At 43.3% G+C, this 20,062-nt stretch overlaps 1 protein-coding gene across 1 annotated transcript in view; it reads left to right on the top strand.

Annotated features, from left to right (window-relative positions):
* The window catches only part of CRYM (crystallin mu), a 59,361-nt gene extending 45,923 nt beyond the window's left edge, over positions 1-13,438 (top strand). Inside the window, 4 exon segments of the mRNA XM_040439515.1 lie at positions 9-192; positions 1,993-2,114; positions 4,075-4,159; positions 13,080-13,438. Coding sequence (XP_040295449.1) covers positions 9-192; positions 1,993-2,114; positions 4,075-4,159; positions 13,080-13,153 — 465 coding nt within the window. The 3' untranslated portion in view covers positions 13,154-13,438.
* Positions 13,439-20,062: the final 6,624 nt, after the last annotated feature.

The raw sequence follows: 20,062 nt of genomic DNA, 5'->3' as shown, positions 1-20,062 counted from the left end.
ACGCGCAGGTTAGGATTTGGAGCCGCACAAGGGAAAACGCTGAACAATTTGCAAAAGCCGTTGAAGGAAATGTTCGTGTTTGTTCTACAGCCCAAGAAGCAGTGACGGGCGCCAATGTGATTATCACAGCTACAATGTCTACAGAGCCTGTCCTTTTCGGGGATTGGGTCAAGCCGGGTGCACACATTAATGGTACTGTGGTTAATCCTGTTTTTATTTTCATGCAGAAGAGTAGTATTCCTACTGAAAATAGAAAACAAGAGGACAGTGATGTTCTGGAGAGCAGTCAGAGTCAACCTGTCAATTCAGTGGGGGTCATTTACTAAAGATTTTCACGTGCCAATCTTCTTAAAAACAAAAACAAAAAAAAACACTGGCGAAAGATGCAACTGATTTATAAAGAGGCTCATCTGTGAGGTCTATGTGCCTGAAACTGAGTCCTACAGCAGCTGAAATAGCTTTCAGTTGTAATTTACGCTGGTTTTCTGGCAGTTTTTGTTTATAATTGTATGTTACTCATTTTTGGCTAAAAATATTTTTTTTAATTGGCCTTTATTAAAAATATTGAGCTATTCTGTCACAAAGAGTTAACAGTTTTTCTAACTGTGTGACTGGTACTTTCACTTTGGTCATTTAATAAACCTTATCTCTAAACTACTGAAAGGTCATAAACACTTATTTAAAGGGGTTGTCCGAGTTCAGAGCTGAACCCGGACATACCCTTATTTTGACCCCGGCAGCCTCCCTGAGCCTAGCATCGGAGCATCTCATGCTCCGATGCGCTCCCGTGCCCTGCGCTAAATCGCGCAGGGCACGGGCTCTTTTGTTTACAATAACACACTGCCGGGCGGTAACTTCCGCCCGGCAGTGTGTTCGGTGACATCCCCGGCTCTGAGGGGCGTGCTTTAGCTCTGCCCTAGCCGTTTTACTGGCTAGGGCAGAGCTAAATCCCGCCCATCAGTGCCGGTGACGTCACCGGGGTTCCTGTCTGCCCCATGGAGAGCCCCGGTACGTCACCGGAACTCCTAACAATGCCTTTGCCCTGCGCAATTTAGCGCAGGGCAAAGGAGAGCATCGGAGCATGAACTGCTTCGATGCTCATGTCAGGGGGGCTGCCGGGGTGAAAATGGAGGGATGTCCGGGTTCAGCTCTGAACCTGGACAACCCCTTTAAGCCACATTTTTTATCTGTAAGATAAGAACTGAGCTATAATAAGTGTTTATAATGTCGAAAAGCAGAGATCAGGAGCTTGTCAGCTCTTGGTCTGATGGAAGGAGATAAGGAGCACGTCAGCTCTGTACAGGAATAAGGACTCCATATTCTTAACAAAGACCAATAAAAAAAGAATTTTTAGCTCAAAATGAGTACAATGCAATAATAAAAAACTGTCCCAAAGGTGTATATAACCTTTAAATGTGTCGGGCTCCTGTATCCCCTCCACTTAGCTCCACCTAGGTTTGTAAAAAGTGGTGAGTTTAGAGTCAAGCATAAAAAGGCACCATATATTTTTTTTTTTCGCACAAAAGGTAATTTGCGCCACATTTTGCAACTTTTTACGCCAACTAACTGGCGTAATGACAGCTCTATCTGTCTATGAACCCCGCCCATCAGAATTCTGGCTGCAAAAGTCACAAAATAGAGCATTTGTGCCTTTTTTTTGGCTTATTTGTGCCAAAATATGCAACTTTTTGCATTTTTACACTACTCTAGTTTTGAAATGTATATGTGGTTAGCTAGTAGTTTCATTCCAGATTTATCACTGCAACTTTCTAAAAAAGTTGTAAAAAGGCATGATCTCACTGTAGTAGGGGGGTGAAATAAAAAAAAGTGAAGAAGCATTTCTAGATTAAAGTGTTTACAGATGTGCCAAATGTAACAAACAACATGCACCATTTTGATGGATTTGTCTCAAAGTGCACTAACACAGACTCAAGCAAAACTGACTTTGAAGATTTCCCTCATGATAAATTCCCACCCAATGCTCTATTTCAGCTCTTGGTGCTTGCCGGCCAGACTGGAGAGAACTGGATGATGCTCTTATGAAGAATTGTGTGCTGTATGTGGACACCAAAGAGGCCAGCCAGAAGGAGTCTGGGGATATTGTCTTATCTGGGGTAAGACATTTTTACAAAACTGTTACTAGGGACGGATCTTGGACTAGTCAGTGGCAGAGACACAGTAGACAGCTCACAGAAAATGGGGGAGTGTCAGAGCAAGCTGAGATCCTGAGCCTGATAAAACGACTGCTTCTACACAGCTGTTGAAGATTATAGGAACCTCCTGTGTGTCTGTAAGTGTGATCTCCCCTTCCTTATCTGTTCTGTGAGCTCCGGAGCTGAAAACAAACAGGGTGGGAAATAAGGGAAAAGACATCACAGCAGAACAGTGCTGGCAGATTTCACAGAAGAAATACACCACCTGCTTATGAGAGAAATGCATCTAGCGGTGCAGCTGAAACTGGGAATAATATGGCTGAAAAAGATAGTTTTGATTGTACAAAGAAACACAGCCATCATGCAAACTTTGAAACCTCAGGTATGCTTTAAAGGGTTGTCCAATAGTACAAAAATGGGTCTTGTTTTCCCCCAAGAAACAGTGTCACTGTTGGCTGTGTTAGACATTGCAGGTATGGACAATAATGGAGTTCTTCCTGTGAAAAAATTTACTTTTTTCTAATCCTGGACAATCTCTTTTTAGAAAAGATGGAGACGAACCAATGAAAGCTACACTGACCATTAGATCAGGGTTAGAATGTATTGTATGTGATGATATTCTGCCCTATTGCTCCTGAAAATATCACATGTAATTTACAAATTCTTGAAATTCCTTTATTTCTTTTTCATTTATATGGGAAATCCATACTGAAAAGTATAACCTTCTCATATTTAAAATTAAGCATGGCCCGTGGTAGAACCACTTTGTATTTGATAACCCCATAGCTGGTAATTTACATGAAGTTTTATTTCATTGCATGTGTTCAGACTTACACCTTCGAGGTCATTAGTATAGTGTTCTGGTAAGGGCTAATTATTGTATAACGAGTATCTTAGTTTATAAATAACCTACAGAGAATTAGGACACATGATTTATAACAATCTGCAGCTCTAAGCTATGGAGTATAATCCATGTACAGTATGTAGGGGTAAGATAGAGGGTTTAAAGATTGTTTTTCTAAAGTAGACTAATAATTTAAAGGCTATGGACAAATGGGGGCACATTTAAATTTTTTTAATTGGTCTTTATTAAAAATTAAGTTCAACAGTTTTTCTTCTACAGCTTTCACTTTAAGTGCATTTACAGACTGCCTGGCTCTCAGCTTCACACCAAAGTTCGATCTGTAGCTCTTATCGATGACCTCCTGACAGCTCATAAACTCATTTTAGCTAAATTCTTATCAAACTGAGAAGAATATGACTTAAGCTAGCTTCACACTAGTGCTAAACTGCTCCGACAGACTATTCTAGTATAGGAAAAGCCTGCCGAAGTTCATCACAAGGCCTGTCGGGACACCACCAGGTCCCATTGACAATAATGGGACCCGACGGAGATCTAGCTTGTTTCCAGCATTGTTGCTGAGATTCATCCAGACAAATTCAGCTGCAAGCAGAGTTTTTTGCATGGCCGAATCTCGGCACTGATGCCGAAAACAGTCTGGATCCCCACCGGGTCCCATTATAGTCAATGGGCTCTGGCGGGGAAAGGTAGTATCTGGCTATGCCGGGTATGATGAACTTGGACCTTATCAGGATCCAAAAATGTAGCATTAAATGAATGTTTATGAGCTGTTAGGAAATAACAGATAAGGGCTACAGATCGAGCTGTCAGAGAAGTTCTGTGACAGATTGAGCGTGGAGCAGAGACTTTATTCACTTGAAGTGAAAACTTAAATATATAATAATATATAATAATTAAAATATTTAATGAAGACTGGAAAAAAAATATTTTTTTTCCCCAAAATGAGTAGAATGCAAGTTTTTACAGACTCAAACTCTTGTAGTGACAAAGACTTCCATAGTTTTAATGTTAAAATGTATTTAAAAAAAAACAACTTTTTTGCCTTCCTTTGTCATTTAGGCATCCATTTTTGGTGAAATTGGTGAAATCCTGAAAGGAACAAAACCTGCTTTTCCGGATAAGACAACAGTTTTTAAGTCAGTTGGTAAGAAATTTATATTGTAAAAGAAATCCCTAATTGTAAAAAATGGCAAGTGCAATAAACGGACCAAATGGTGCACGTCATATGAATTTGTCACTAATCACTAGGTGTTTAAGTTTTTTATTCCTCATGGATATATAATATTATTTTTACTAATACTACTTGGTAGCAGCGGTGTTGGGTATTACCACTTTGGCAAGCTGCAATGTCCTCCCCTGTCACTACTAAGTAGACGGCATACAAGTTAATAGATCGATGTAAATAATTAGAGTTGAGCGAAGTTTTGTAAAATTCGATTTGGCTGCTCCGCTGAATTTTACAAGTAGTGGGTGCAATCACAGGGAGCGGGGATTGAGCGGCCCCCCATCATTGTACCCCTCAGATGCCGCGTTCATACATGATCGTGGCATCTGATAAACATAAGAGTGTAAAATGGAAAATAAATAAATAAAAATTACTTAACTGATCCATTTAGTTGCAAAGGGGGTGGCTGCCGCCATCTGGCTTGAAGGTCTGGCGCAAAATCTCTCGCGGCCCGAGATGGCTGGCCGGCGTGGTGACATCACCACGCATGGGATTTGGGCTGAGATCTTCAAGCAAGATGGCGGCGGGTGTCCCGTTGTGAGTAATTTTTTTTGTTTTTTTTTACCCTATTTCAAGTTAAATCGATTTGCTACCGAAGGAAATTTGGCTTCGTGGTGAATCGAATTTATCCTGAAATTCTGATTAAATTCCACTTTGTGGACTTCGATTCGCTCGCATCTATAATGAAGAGGCTGCTGCTCTCACACGAGTATCACAGCCCATTCAAATAGCTCATTATAGTGTACTGATTGGCAGGGATGCTCCTAAGAATAAGCCGTCAAAGTATCTCCATCCCAGACATTGATGGCATATCGCTAGGATATTCCATCAATGTCAGATAGGAGTGGGTCCCAGAGGTGGGACCCACACCAATCTCCAAAATGGGCCCTTTCCCCGAAGTGAAGGAGAGAGCATTGCACAAACATGGTCCTCCTCCATTCAACGCTATGGGAGTCCCAAAAATAGCCTAAAGCTGGCTTGGTTATTTTCGGGAATCCCATAGCATTGAATGGAGTGCAGTGTGCTCTTCTTCAGTTTTGGGGCCCCTTTCTGGAAATGACAGAGGGCCCTAACTATCTTCTATTGATGGCATATCCTAGCTATATGCTATCAATATCTGAGATGAGAATACCCTTTAAGTAATAATCCATTAGATATAGTGAAGAAACTGGGCACTCTGAGAGTGCCCAGTTTCTTCACTATATCTAATTAGTCTTTTTGAGTGGACAGGGTGAGTCCACTTTACTGAGTGCACCTCTGCTTGGTCATTGTGGGATCCTGTGCGCCTTATTTACGCTTCTTACAAGTAATAATCCATATTATTTGATTTCTTGATATTAAACAGCTTTCTGCCCAATATACTTTGATAGCATGTGTAAAACTGTAGGACATATAGAAAAGCTAAATCAGTGTGCTCCAAGGAATTCAATGGAGAATGACCACACGTTTGGCCCCAATGCAGAATCATGTGACACTTATAATACTGATATAATAGTTATATTTCATGAAAGGTAAGGAACAATGGAGCCCTGTACACCACCCGCAACACTGTCCCTACCTACTTCCACGATTTGTCCTAAATGACGACCCACAACTTGATGATGGTACCTGACTTGACTAAGTGCACGGGCCTAAACCTAAATGGGTAAAGAGTAGTTAGACAGAAAGATGCCAAAACCAGACAGACAAAACTAGGACTGGATCAGGATCCAAAAGCTAAGTCAAATACACAGCAGAGTGAAACCAGAAGATAACATCAGAGACAAAGTTAGTAGGCAAAGGCAAGGTCGCAAACTATCAGAGTCTAATACAAAGCAGAACGTCAAATATCAAGCAAAGTCAAAGACAAGGCGGTCACGTCAGAGGCAAAATCGGTATTCAGAAGCAATGTCCGAGAAACAGGCAAAAACGTCAGTGATCCAGGCTAGTGAGGCAGGAATACCAATCACAGGCAACTGTGGCCTTCAGCTGCTTGTTTAAATATCCCTCCCTGAGGAAGGATGTGACATCGACGCTGAGCCTGATTTTTTTTCGGCATCCCTGCTCCCTGTTAGGTCGACCAGTCCCACTGTCACCGGGGTTGGTTGTCGTAGCAACAGAGCGACACTGGTGGCCACACCATAGTGCTGCCAGACTCGCGGTAGGGCAGAGGCGTAAGTGCGAGACCTCCCTCAGGGACCAGTGCCAGGTTTGACTGGTACCTCTACACCCACTATTAATACCATATGTACTAGTGATGGGGAACCAGGAACCCCATTTTGGTATCGTGGGTTGGACTCTCCTTGATACACTTTTTTTTATCATATAATGTTCAAAAATTTAATATTAAAGGAGTTGTGCCATGATTGATGTAAAAATGAAAATCAGACATCATATACTATATGATAATCACTTAAAAAAAAAATATAGAACCAGCCCTGTACCTCACATGGATCCAGAGATCTCCCCATTTACTGCTCCATTTGCACTACTAGAGTTATCGCAGGCTGGCAGCTCAGGAGCAGTATCCTTTCTCAGGGAGTGTGTCCTTTTTGCTGTAGCTCTTTCCCTGTAATTGTCACAGTATCTAACAGAAGCTATTGCTGGTGGCAGTTGAAGATTCAAACTAAGCACGTGCGACCATCTTAGTGAGGTGGACAAGAACTAAGGAAAAGAACAAGCAGCATGTGCATTTTATTGAATAGCTCAGTGGCTATGCAAAATTTTTAATTACATGCAATTACAAAAGCATTCAGATCCAGGTGCTGGTTTAAAAATGTAGAATGTTTTTTTTGTGGCACAGCTCCTTTAAGAAAACAGATTGGTGGTGCTCATGACTAACAATTAGACATTCTCTGTACAGATAAATTCTATATTTGTTCAAGCCGTGGTCTTTTCCTGGAAAATTGTACTCGCCACTCTCTTGTGTCAGGTTGACCTATGTAATTCTAAGTTTGCAAGGTCAACCCATGGTATTGAAGCTAAAAGGTGCATTAAGCTATGCATCTTAGTAAATATAAATTCTCTATAAATTGCCATGGCAGCATCTAAGAGCCTACATAGTCCTCTTTCATTTGTGAGCAGTGGCCATCAAAGTAGTTACTTAACGCTTCTACATAATGCGGTCTGCCCTAACAGTCTGTCAGATTCTGCTTTCAAACATATTGTACATTAGCAATCCTTGAAATATACATAAATGACATATCCATCTATTATAGTACTGAAACAATTAAGGCTACTTTCACACTTGAGCCTACTTTCCGGCAGCCAGTTTCGTTGCCAGAACTGCCTGCCGGATCCGGAAATCCGTATGCAAACGGATAGCATTTGTTTCCGGATCCGGATGCAGATCCGTCTGACAAATGCATTGAAATACTGTATCCGTTTCTGGTGTCATCCGGAAAAACTGATCCGGTATTAATTTTTTTCACAGATTTAAAGGTCTGCGCATGCGCAGACCGGCAAACCAGATCCGGTTTTCCAGAACACTTGGTACCAGATCTGGCATTAATACATTTCAATGGAAATGAATGCCGGGTCCGGCATTCCGGCAAGAGTTTCGGAATTTCGGCCGGAGAAAATACTGCAGCATGCTGCAGTATTTTCTCCGGCCAAATACCGTAAGAGGGACTGAACTGAAGACATCCTGATGCATCCTGAACGGAATGCTTTCCATTCAGAATGCATTAAGATAAAACTGAAGTGTTTTTTCCCGGTATTGAGCCCCTCTGATGGAACTCAATACCGGAAAACTTTAACGCTAGTGTGAAAGTACCCTTAGATGGTAGAAAGAATAGTGCATTGAACCATGGCTGGTAATGTATTGGGCAGTAATGAATTTCTGGGCAGCTATGTCATTTTATGACTGGACCCTGAAGTAATAAAAATAAAAGTGTATGGAATTGTATGGTATGGATGGTGTTCTCTTTTCTTAAAGGGATTTTTCCATGATTAATGTAAAAAATGAAAGTCCGTCATCGTATACCACATGGCACTCTCTTTCTTTCATTTTGACGTTTTCCATATGGGATAAATATTTTTTATATTTTAATAGTATGGGCGTTTTTTCGCATTCGGCGATGCCCATGAAGTGTTTTTTTTATTGTTTTTTTTTTATTTATTTTCATTTTGGGGAAAGGGGGGTGATTAAAATTTTTATGTTTTCATATTTTTTTTAAACATTTTTTTTAAACATTTTTTTTCATAGTTCCCATAGCATTTTAGTGTATGACACTAATAAGTGTGGTAGCTTCAGTTAATTCTGGAGGACTGAAACTGCCGTACAATGCATTTGGCTCCCCCGATCTCCACTGGGGGGAGCTGGAGTACATGGTTTTGCTGCATTCAGATGTCGTGGTCATGTTTGACCACGGCATCTGAAGTGTTAGTAATGCCGGTCGTGGACATTTGTCAGTTACTGACAATAGCCGTGAGTGTCTGCTGTATCAAAACCGCTATGTGCCCACCATGCTTGCCAGCCGGCATCTTTAAAGTCTGGCTAGCGCCATACATGTACGGCGCTGGTCGGGAGGGGTTAATTCCAGGGTGCTGTACATATAAGGGTTTACATACACAATAAAAAACAAATACCCTAAACATAAACTACATGAGTGACAGACTAATACACAGAGGGAGAGAGGACCCTGCCCATGAGGGCTTACAGTCTACAAGGGAAGGAGACAGTAGTTGTGGGTAGAAGCTCCTTAGATGGTTTTGTAGTGGCAGAAGGGTAATGGTAGGAAGTAAGCTTTCCTGAAGAAGTAAGTTTTAAGGTTGCACATCAAAGTTTGTATGGTGGGAGAGTCTGGGAAAGTTCCAGAGTATGGAGGATGCATGTGAGAAATGTAGGAGACGTTTGTGTAAGGAGCAGGCAAGAGGAGAAAATTGTTGCTCATATTTTGAATTCCTTGAGCAATGGGGAGCCACTGAGGAGATTGTCAGAGGGGAGAGGCGAAGAAGAAAGGAGGGGAGAGGTGAAATATCTGGTTAGCAGTACAGATGGAGGAGTGCAAGTGTGTTAGATGGGAGGCCTCAGAAAAGATTATTGCAGTAGTCTAGGCAGGAGAGGATGTGGGTGGGTGCCATCATATTTGCTGACTCAAGGTTGAGGAAAAAGCAGATACTCAAAATGTTTTTGAGCTGGAGGCAGCAGGTGGTTGTAACAGTGGCGATGGGCGTAGCGTGGGTTGCAAGCCATGTATTTTTTTTACAGATAATGTAGTAGTCCTATGTAACACCACAGATAATACAGTGATAACTCTCTGAGTACAGGTAATGTAGTAGATACAGTGAGTATTTGAACATATATATATATATATATATATATATATATTTATACAGAGGGGCCATTATATATTATAATAATATATAATGGCTCCTCTGTATAATATATAATGGCCCCCATCCCCATAGTGCCTCCAGTATGGCCCCTAGTACTTACATAAAAATAAATAAAATACTCACCTCTCTTCATCGCCTCTTGTAGCCTTTGCTCGGGCGTCCCGGCGCAGGCGGTCAGGAACACATCACGGTGTCCTCCTGCGCCGCATCATCACGTCATCTTGCGAGACCCGCACAGCAGGTCACAGTGATGTAATTGCGATCTCCTGCACCGCTCTACTGCCTCATAGGCTTCATTCCTGGCCTGAAGCTTGCGAGGAAGAACGGAGTGGATGGGAGTCATGGGCTTCCATCGCCCTCACTTTACTGCCTGGCGCCGCCTGAAATTTGGCGCCCGGGGCAATGCCCCCCTCCCCCCCAAAGCTACGCCACTGGGCAGTAGAGTGCAGTTTGAAGGACAGGGCAGAATCAAATGTTATCCCGAGGGAACAGAAGTATGAGACTGGTGTAAGTGTGGAACCGTTCACCGTTCACTGTTCACTGTAATTGATAGGTCTAGTGGGGGGCTGAGTGACATGGGTGAAAAAAGATGAAGTTGTTTTCTCCATAGTCATTATATTCTCTTTCCATTATATTGTCTTAAAGAGTCACTGTACTTTCACGCAATTTAATAGAGAATGGTATAATTAGCAAATTTCTAAATCACTTAAAGGGATTCTGTCATGAGATTTGAGGCCTATAACCTAAACATATGGCAAGGTCCCTACTAATACCCTGAACTTATTAAATGTGTGGGATATGGCTGAGGAGAGCGGACGGTTTTGGAGGCGGCGCTGAGGTGAGGGAGGCGACTCTATTAAAAGGGAGGGCGGCGATTTCTAGTCGGAAGGCGGCTGCAGCCGGGCACCCTGCATGATGAGACGTCCCCTTGGACACATTTGGTATGTGAGTGACTGGTTATAAAAACCTGTTTTATATGCTAATAGAGCCACAGGCACATTTAATAAGGTCAGTTTTGGATTCAGGGTATTAGTAGGGACCTGGCCATATGTTTAGGTTATAGGCCTCAAATTTCATGACAGAATCCCTTTAATTTAAAAAATATCCATGCATCCACCTGAAAAAAAGATGTTATGGCCACTAAGGGTCTCACTTCTACATAATTTGCAGTTCACTGCCTGTTGTTAGGCTAGATCCATCCATCAGAGGTTCACATGAAATGGGGGCGTGTCAGACCTAGCTGAGATTCTGACTTCACTGCACTGGCTCTACAGGGCTTTTGAAGATGAGAGAAGCATCCTTCCTTTCTGTAAGTCTGTTCTCCTCCTCATCTGTTGTGGAAGCTCCCTAGCTGAAAACATAGTGGGAAGTGAGATCACTGCAGTACAGGCAGATTCCACAGAAGGGAGATGCCCCCTGCTTGTCAGAGAAATGCATCTAGCTGTGCAGCTAAAGAGGGGAATAATTTGGCTGAGGAACACTTTAGAGAACACCAAATATTTTCCTTCACAGTTATGATTGTACAATGAAGCACAAACATTATGAAAATGTTTTTAGTTTTTATTTTTTATTCCGGTATGCTTTAAGATTATAGGACTTTTTCTGCATATTTGACTCCACAAGCATGTCAACTGAATTGGCGAGCTGGCCTAATACTGAAGACATAGCCTTGAGGGACACTGAAAGAGGGCAGGATGTGGAAGTGGTTTGTGAGTAGAAGATGTCACCCAACCGCTGCCTGTATAGAAATCTACTGAGCAACACAAAGTATGATCATTTCCTCAATGATCTAGAAAGGGTTGTTTTTCTGCTGTGCCTGGTTGGCTTGCCAACACTTTCTAAACAGGCTAGTGGTCAAAACAGACTAGACAACCATTGAGCTGCAAATTTTTGGGGCATACATTACTTCTACATTAAGACTGAAGTTCCTTCTAATTGGTTCCTACAAATAGCCGAGCGTTGTCTCCGCCTATAGAAATTAAAGGAGAAGCAGCGCTTATGCCTGACCAGCCACTCTGTTCATTTCAGACGTCTCCACGGGGTACAGGGTCCCTGTTCTCAGAATCGGTGGGGGTGCCATTAGCAGTATGACATGCTATTGATCGTGTCCCAGGTTCATCGGAATGCCGAGTGTTGTGGTGTGACCTTTAAAGGGAGTCTGTCACCTCCATATGGCCATATACAGTGCTTACATGGCTCTGTAGCACACCTATACAGGATTGTAACGGTATCTTTGTTCTCTTCTTTAGACTTGCACCAGCAGGAAAAATGACGTTTAATTCATATGCAAATGAGCACTCGCAAGTGCCCAGGGGCGGCGTTCAGTGTGTAAGTGCCCAGGCTGCTCTGCCTTCTTTTCACTTTACTCCTCCCCAGCCTCTTCCTTTGCCTGCCCTCCAAGTCACTTGCCTCATCGATAGAGCAAAGGAAGAGGTTGGGGAGGAGTAAAGTGAAAAGAAGGCAGAGCAGCCTGGGCACCTACACACTGAACGCTGCCCCTGGGCACTTGCGAGTGCTCATTTGCATATGAATTAAACTTCGTTTTTCCTGCTTGTGCAAGTCTAAAGAAGAGAACAAAGATACCGTTACAATCCTGTATAGGTGTGCTACAGAGCCATGTAAGCACTGTATATGGCCATATGGAGGTGACAGACTCCCTTTAATAGTTTCTGTGTGTGTCATGGTGCTCCTACCTGAATATCATTGCTCCTAAGGGTTAGGCTCCGAAGTATTAAAGGGGATGAGTAATGCTGGAGAATAAGTCAAGTCCAGACTCTTATAAAGTTCAGCAGCTTTATTTTCATCAACTTGCATCCAGACAATATTCATACTTTCTCTTGGTCCCAGCAGGCTTTGGCAGAAACTGGCAGGCAAACTTGATAACTCTGCTTTCTCTCTCTTTTCTGTGCTAAACTCGGCTTTAGTCTGGTAGCTGGACATTAGGACTGTTCTGATATCTCTGAGGTGGGGTGCTTTTGGCTGCTGACCCCCTAGTGACACTCTGTCTGTAGATCTTTGAGGAGTCATGGTGCTCTAAGAGGTACTTTCCTTTTGAGAGTTCTGCTGTAGGAGGTAGAACTTTCCCCTCACTGCTACATCTTTCATGTCTTCTCAGCTCCACTGTCTAGACTAGACTGGAATAAACTAGAACTGCAACCCCTCCTTCTGGTAGGAAGGAGAACTACCCCACTTCTTCCCAAAAGGGGGAGAATGGAATGGTAAGTTCTATTCTATCTAACGATCTCTCTCTCCCTCTGCCAGATGCACACCGCCATCTGCTGGACAACTAGGAATATTACATGAACATATTAGGTTCAGAGCAATATTAACAATGCACAGTGACAAAAGACCTGGAATAAGTACACAGATTACATTATTAGTTAGCAGTTAAAAACAGTAGCAGGGGGTAGAAATGGTAATACCACTCTGGGGTATTACAGCAGGACCCCTGGAATACCCCTTTAAGCCTTTGACATCCTTTGCTTCTTACAATGATTGCTTTTTGTGTCTCTCCTTTCAGGCATGGCCATTGAAGACACCGTCTCAGCAAAACTGGTCTATGACTCTTGGATATCAAGTAAAGGAAATAAATAAAGGCTAATGTGCATTAGTTCTAAGAGTAATCATACACAATGTTTCTAGTGAGCATATTTTACAGGCTTTTTTGTCATTCTGCTTTTTTTTGGTTCTTATTCTCGTGTAATCATATTTTTACTACAAATGTTAAACACCATTGTTGCCTAGTAGCTGTAATATGCCAGCAAATAGCACATCAAAATGCTTTTCTAATAATAATAATGTGTCAGTGACATGAATATGCTGAACATATCATAACGATACTTTTTTTTTTGACAGTAATAAACCATAGATTTAATTTATTACATAATTATTTGTTGTCTAATACCTGTATAGAAATATATACAGACATTTCCCTTCTTTCTCCTCTCTTGTTCTGTTTTTTTGCGAACCCTATGCGGAACCATTTATTTCAAGGGGTCCGCAAAAAAACCCCATAGAACATGCCTTTCATTGTATGCATAACGGACAAGGATAGTGCTCTATTATGGACCAGCTGTTCTGTTCTCCACAAAATACGGAATGCACAGGGACGTCATCCGTATTTTTTGCTGACGAAAAAATATATATGGTCGTGGGCTTGAGCCCTTAATGTGATTCTGGCTTGTACAAGACTTTATTACTTTCTCTGGCCTTGGATTGCTGACACTTGTGGTTTTATGGCTCTGACTTGCTTTAGACTTTGTTATTCTCTTTGCCCCTGGTATTTCTGCCGACCTCCTGTCGCAATCTCCGCATGTTATTGGATTACGTTTGCTACTGCGACATTACCGCCATCAATCCAAAACTACTCTGGGTAAGTGCCACCAGGAGATTCATTGTGGCAAAGTTCATGCCTTCTTCCAGGGAGGCATAGGGTGAAGAATGCATAATCTCTTGGTCTGTGCCATGGATTAGCCTGCGCCAATTGGATTATGGCTTTGAGGATCAAGGGCTGCACCAGCTTGGTTACATTAAAGGGATTCTGCAGTGCAAAGGTATAGGTTATCAATATCAGATTAGCTGTCTGGAGAGATAGTGGCGCTTGTGTGAGCGCTGCTTCTTCAAAAAATGACCTGCTCATCGTCTCGCTTATAGAGGTGGCACAGTGTATTTACAGCTGGCCATCCCATTTAAAGGGGTTCTCTCACTTCAGCAAGTGGCATTTATCATGTAGAGAAAGTTAATACAAGGCACTTACTAATATATTGTTATTACCCATATTGCTGCCTTTACTGGGTAGATACATTTTTCCATTACATCATACACTGCTTGTTTCCATGATTACTACCACCCTGCAATCCATCAGTGGTGGCCGTGCTTGCACTGTAGGAAAAAGCATCAGCCTCTCTGAGGGCCAGGACCGTGGGAGTGCACATAGGCTGTTGCTTTTTCCTATAGTGTACAAGCACGACCCCCACTGCTGGATTGCAGGGTGGTCGTAACCATGGAAACAAGCAGTGTGTAATGTGATGGGAAAAAGAATCCAGCCAGCAAAGGATGCAATATGGATAATAACAATACATATTAGTAAGTGCCTTGTATTAACCTTCTGTACATAATAAATGCCATTTGCTAAAGTGAGACAACCCCTTTAAGTGAATGGGACGAGCAGTTGTAATCAGGCTACATGTACGTTTTAAGGTCATTGGCAGTCTATGGGGTTATTCACACAGCAGTTTTTTTGACGGCCAGTGAATAACGGGCATTTTCTATCTTGTCCATTTTTGACTGACTGCCCCCATACAATTGAATGGGTTCCTTTTTGTAAAGGATCTCCTGACACCCCGACTGCGTACCTCCGTTGATGGATGCTCATAGTGCTTCCCGAGGACTCCAAGCACTCCACTCGACACCGATACCACCACAGGAACAGCTCTTACAAGAGCTAGGAGTTATAGCCAGGGGAGTATACACGTATAGCAATCCCCACACACATGAGACGAGGCTCTATGTTGAATGTAAAACAGGAACTTTTTATTGAACACACCAGCATTGACTTATATACACATTTTCCAACCAGGGTACCACCCCCGTGGACCTGGTTGGGAACTGAGGACATGACATAGCAGCCAATCCTTTACAGCTTTACGGTTTAAACACAAAAACTAACCCTATTCAACAAACACAATGGCATGATCTGTGACACATTTAACAAACACAATGGCATGGTCTGTGACGCAATTAACAAAATACAATTGCCAAAACACATTGGGCTCTGCCTGTGATACAATTACCAAACATAATGGGCTAACTTAATCACTCACAGGCAGAAAACACACATTTTTCCCAAAACACAGAAAACACCTCAAAACCCCACATATCCCCATAATTTATGCATCCATGGATAGCTCTGATCTGGATGAACAACATATCCAAAAATCACCCAGATCCGAGCAGGGGTTCCCGAATTCCATGGAAGTCACATTTGGCCGACCGCAAGCATGGCTTTCCTGCCTAAAACAGTTCCACAGATTTAGGCTGTGCGGCCGGTCTATCTTCTCCTTCAAAGTTAGTATATGGGCCATAATCCTGAGGCAAGAGGCTGGCAAACAGGCCTCTCCAAAACCCAGTGGTGAGGTTAGTTTCGCCACACTTTTTAATGTCCGTTTCTCAGAAAGGCATCAGTCAAAGAAACTGACAGTTTATGCGTTTTTAACTGACGTTTTTTTCCACTGTCGTGTGCTTGTAGCTTTAGGCCTCTTTCACATGGGCGTTGCGGGAAAAGGTGCGGGTGCGTTGCGGGAACATGAGCGATTTTTCCGCGCGAGTGCAAAACATTGTAATGCGTTTTGCACTCGCGTGAGAAAAATCGGTATGTTTGGTACCCAAACCCGAACTTCTTCACAGAAGTTCGGGTTTGGGTTAGGTGCTGGGTAGATTGTATTATTTTCACTTATAACATGGTTATAAGGGAAAATAATAGCATTCTTAATACAGAATGCTTAATACAATAGCGCTGGAGGGGTTAAAAAAAATAAATAAATAATTTAACTCACCTTAATCCACTTGCTCGCGTAGCCGGCATCTCTTCTGTCTTCTTTTTTGCTGTGTGCAGGAAAAGGACCTGTGGTGACGTCACTCCAAGCAAGTGGATTAAGGTGAGTTTAATTATTTTGAAATTTTTTTTCCCTCCAGCCCTATTTTACTATGCATTCTGTATTCAGAATTCTATTATTTTCCCTTATACCATGTTATAAGGGGAAATAATAATGATCGGGTCTCCATCCCGATCGTCTCCTAGCAACCGTGCGTGAAAATCGCACCGCATCCGCACTTGCTTGCGGATGCTTGCGATTTTCACGCAACCCCATTCATTTCTATGGGGCCTACGTTACGTGAAAAACGCAAAAGAGGAGCATGCTGCGATTTTCACGCAACGCACAAGTGATGCGTGAAAATCACCGCTCGTGTGCACAGCCCCAGAGAAATGAAAGGGTCAGGATTCAAAGCGGGTGCAATGCGCTCAACTCACGCATCGGATCAGCGCAGAATACTCGCCCGTGTGAAAGGAGCCTTGCACTTTGCCAACGCTGCAGAGGACGCAGCACGCAGGCAATTTTGAAAGTGGAAGCCACGGTCGCACATGGGGAAATTATCCTACCAAATAGCTGATCGGCGCGGGTACCAGGAGTTAGACCACCATCCGATCCTCAGGATAGGTCACCGAAATCTTTGTACTGCACAACCTATTTAAGAATGTGTATTAATGTTGCGTATGTTACTGTCATAGTTAGTCTTCAGCGAATCGAAATATTCAAAGTGGACTTTGATCTGAATTTCAGGAAAAATTCGATTCACCGCAAAGCCAGATTTCCTTGTGCTTTGTCGTAACGAATCAATTTTCCCTGAAATGGTGGTAAAAAATTTAAAAAATCATACCCGCTTTCAGGGGTTAATCATTTAAAAAACATTGTACTTACCTCATCCATTTGAGCACGAAGAGGCCGCCGTGGCCATCTAGCTTGAAGATCCCACGCAAAACTCGTACGCTGTGACGTATGACATCACCACGCCGGCCAGGGTGATGAAGTCATCACGCACCATGCGAGATTTCGCCCTGGATCTTCAAGCAAGATGGCCACGGCTGGCTCTTTTCGTGCTCAAATGGATGAGGTAAGTACAATTTCTTTATTTTTTTAAATGATTAACCCCTGAAAGGCCTGAATATTGATCTCAAATGCCGCGATCAGCGATGATTAATTTGTATCTTCTGCGTCTACTTAGATAAGTACACATGACAGACCACATGCCCTTTGTGAGAACTGGGAAGAAAGACGCCTCCTCATTGAGTTTCCATTTATTTCAATAAGATGTGTACTTGTTAAGGCTCCATTCACATGTCCGCAATTCCGTTCTGCATTTTGCGGAACGGAATTGTGGACCCATTCATTTCTATGGGGCCGCACTATGTGCTGCCCGGAACCAGAATTGCAGATCTGCACTTCCGGGTCCGCAATTCCGATCCCGAAAAAAATACAACATCTCCTATTCTTGTCCGCGGACAAGATTAGGCATTTTCTATTAAGTGCCGGCGATGTGCGGCCTGCAAAATGCGGAACTCACATTGGCGGTGTCACACACACGGACGTGTGAATGGACCCTAAATATAGATATTAACTGGAGAAAAAAACTATGTGAGTGCTCTAAATAAATTCAGCCTGAATATTTATTGTGTGTTCTGGCTGTTTTCTTCCAGAAATGATTGGATTAAAACTCATTTGCAAATGTAATTCATTGCCAGATTTGTCATAGGGTAAAATAAGCCCTATCTAGTACAGGAAACTAAGGTTTAATTAAAATATGCTCGCAGACTGATAAAATCTAATGAAAAAAGTAAACAAAACAGTCTCTAATAATTGTTAAAAACTGTTGCTGCAGTGGTATATGTGCCATGTAGACTGGTTATCCAGTGTCTATGGGGCCCAGAATCTGGTGCCATAGTTCCACCCTCAGTCTGTAATGACCGGCGTCACGCACAGGGAGGGAAAAGGGAAAGCCCTGCCCAAGGGAGAGGGAAAGGTGGTGACCCCTGACTCACCTTGCGGCTGGCACCTGACTGCCCTGACGTCCCTAGACGGGTTCCTCACCCGTGCGGCGATCACATGCCTAAACCCTGGCTTTCCCTAAAATGAGCCCTAGATAGTGAACGGGCCGGTGGGATCGCTAGTCCGCACCACTGACACTTAGAGGGAAACACCAGGGAGAGGACAGACAATACAGACAAACACATACACCCAGGTGGGCGACCACAGCAGACCACAAAGGTCCAACAGGGATCCGGAGGGTAGCGTTCTGGACCAACAACCAGAGACCGCAGCAACACAGCTCCAGAGGGTCAGAATAGATGTCCAGGCAGGAAGCTCTATATCTGGCAACCAGAGAAGTGTGAGAGGGGAATATAAGGAGGTTGGGAGTGCTGGACAAGGAACAGCTGAGGAGAAGGAGCTACGGATCCCTGAGTGAGCCAAAAGGGTTGCAAAGCAAACCCAGAAAGCTACCATAAGGAAACAGCCCTATCTTACATAGAGCGCGCAGCCAACCGCTGCGACTTCCTGACCCCGGGTATAACGGAGTCAGGCGTGGTTCTTGACACCCTCGTGACACAGTCCTTATTCTGGAAATTTGGTGGTGGATGGCTTGACCCATTTTTTATTGCTGTCCTTGGGGTAACAAAGGGTGCAAAGCAGCACCAGCTCTCTACTTTAAAGAGGACCTTTCACCGATTCTTACCCTATGAACTAACTATACAGATATGTAGAGCGGCGCCCGGGGATCTCACTGCACTTACTATTATCCCCGGGCGCCTCTCCGTTCTCCTGCTATGCCCTCCGGTATCTCCGCTCACTAAGTTACTTTTCCAAGATCGGGAGATTAAACAATGGGCTGCTGTTAGTATTAATAGTAATAACTTAAGTGAGTGTTTTTTAACTTGAATGGGGATCACATTAAGCAGGAAGGACATAGGGTCAGGTCGGATTTCTAGTGCGAAAATATCACTCAGGAGGGTGCCTACTCCAGTCCAATAGGGGCGTATTTTGGGGCAGTCCCAGAAAATATGAGGCAAAGTACCCCTATGCAACCCACACCTCCAGCAATCTCTCGGGACTACTGGGTTCATTCTATGGAGGAGGTCAGGAGTGTGGTACCAGTACATTAAAATTTTATATTAGTTCTCCTGGTGTAGTACCGACATAGAGGATTTCGCTGCCCTCCTCCATATAAGGTGCCAGAGTGCGTCCGGTAAGGCCTTCCCTAGGTACTCCTCCCACCGTACCATGTAGGTGTGCCTTTGAACCCGATCAGGGGAGAGAGTCAGCAATATGGAGTAGATATTAGAAATTAGACCCTTTGCGTGTACTCTGCAAAGGCGTTCAAAGGGAGTCGGGAGACTGTGACCCCTGAAAAAATGGACTGTGCAAAGTGACTGATCTGGATATAAAAGTAATTGGAGGAGAAGCGGAGATCATATTTGGTCTGGAGGGTAGAAAACGGCAAGAGGTCCCTAGTGAAGGGGTCCACAATATCTGCAAACCGAAACACTCCCCGCTGAAACCATGGTCTCGTCGTGGACGTGGTAAGACTAGTAGGGAGCATAAGGTGATACAAAAAGGAGGTCATAGCAGAATGGCTAGAAACCAGAGGGAACCTACTACTACACAGTTGCCATATGAGTCTAGTGCAAGCCATGGGCCCTAAGAGGTCCCTAACTGGAAGGGTCTTGTGAGAACTTGACCATAGCATAGAGTTAGGATGTGTAGGCGCTAGTCTTTCTATCTGCATCCAGACAGAGTACGGGTGCAAGGAAGCCCAAGCCGTGACAGAACGTAGTTGGGCCACCCAGTAATATTTGGACAGATCTGGTACCCCCAGTCCACCCTGGCGCTTACTGGATAGAAGGACTGAACTTGGGATTCTATGACGTCTCCCCGCTCATATGAATCTAAG

The sequence above is a fragment of the Bufo bufo genome, chromosome 7 (genome assembly GCF_905171765.1).
Source record: "Bufo bufo chromosome 7, aBufBuf1.1, whole genome shotgun sequence".
Lineage (NCBI taxonomy): Eukaryota > Metazoa > Chordata > Amphibia > Anura > Bufonidae > Bufo > Bufo bufo.
The sequence above is the reverse complement of the archived record's forward strand: the minus strand, read 5'-3'. Positions and strand labels throughout refer to the sequence as shown.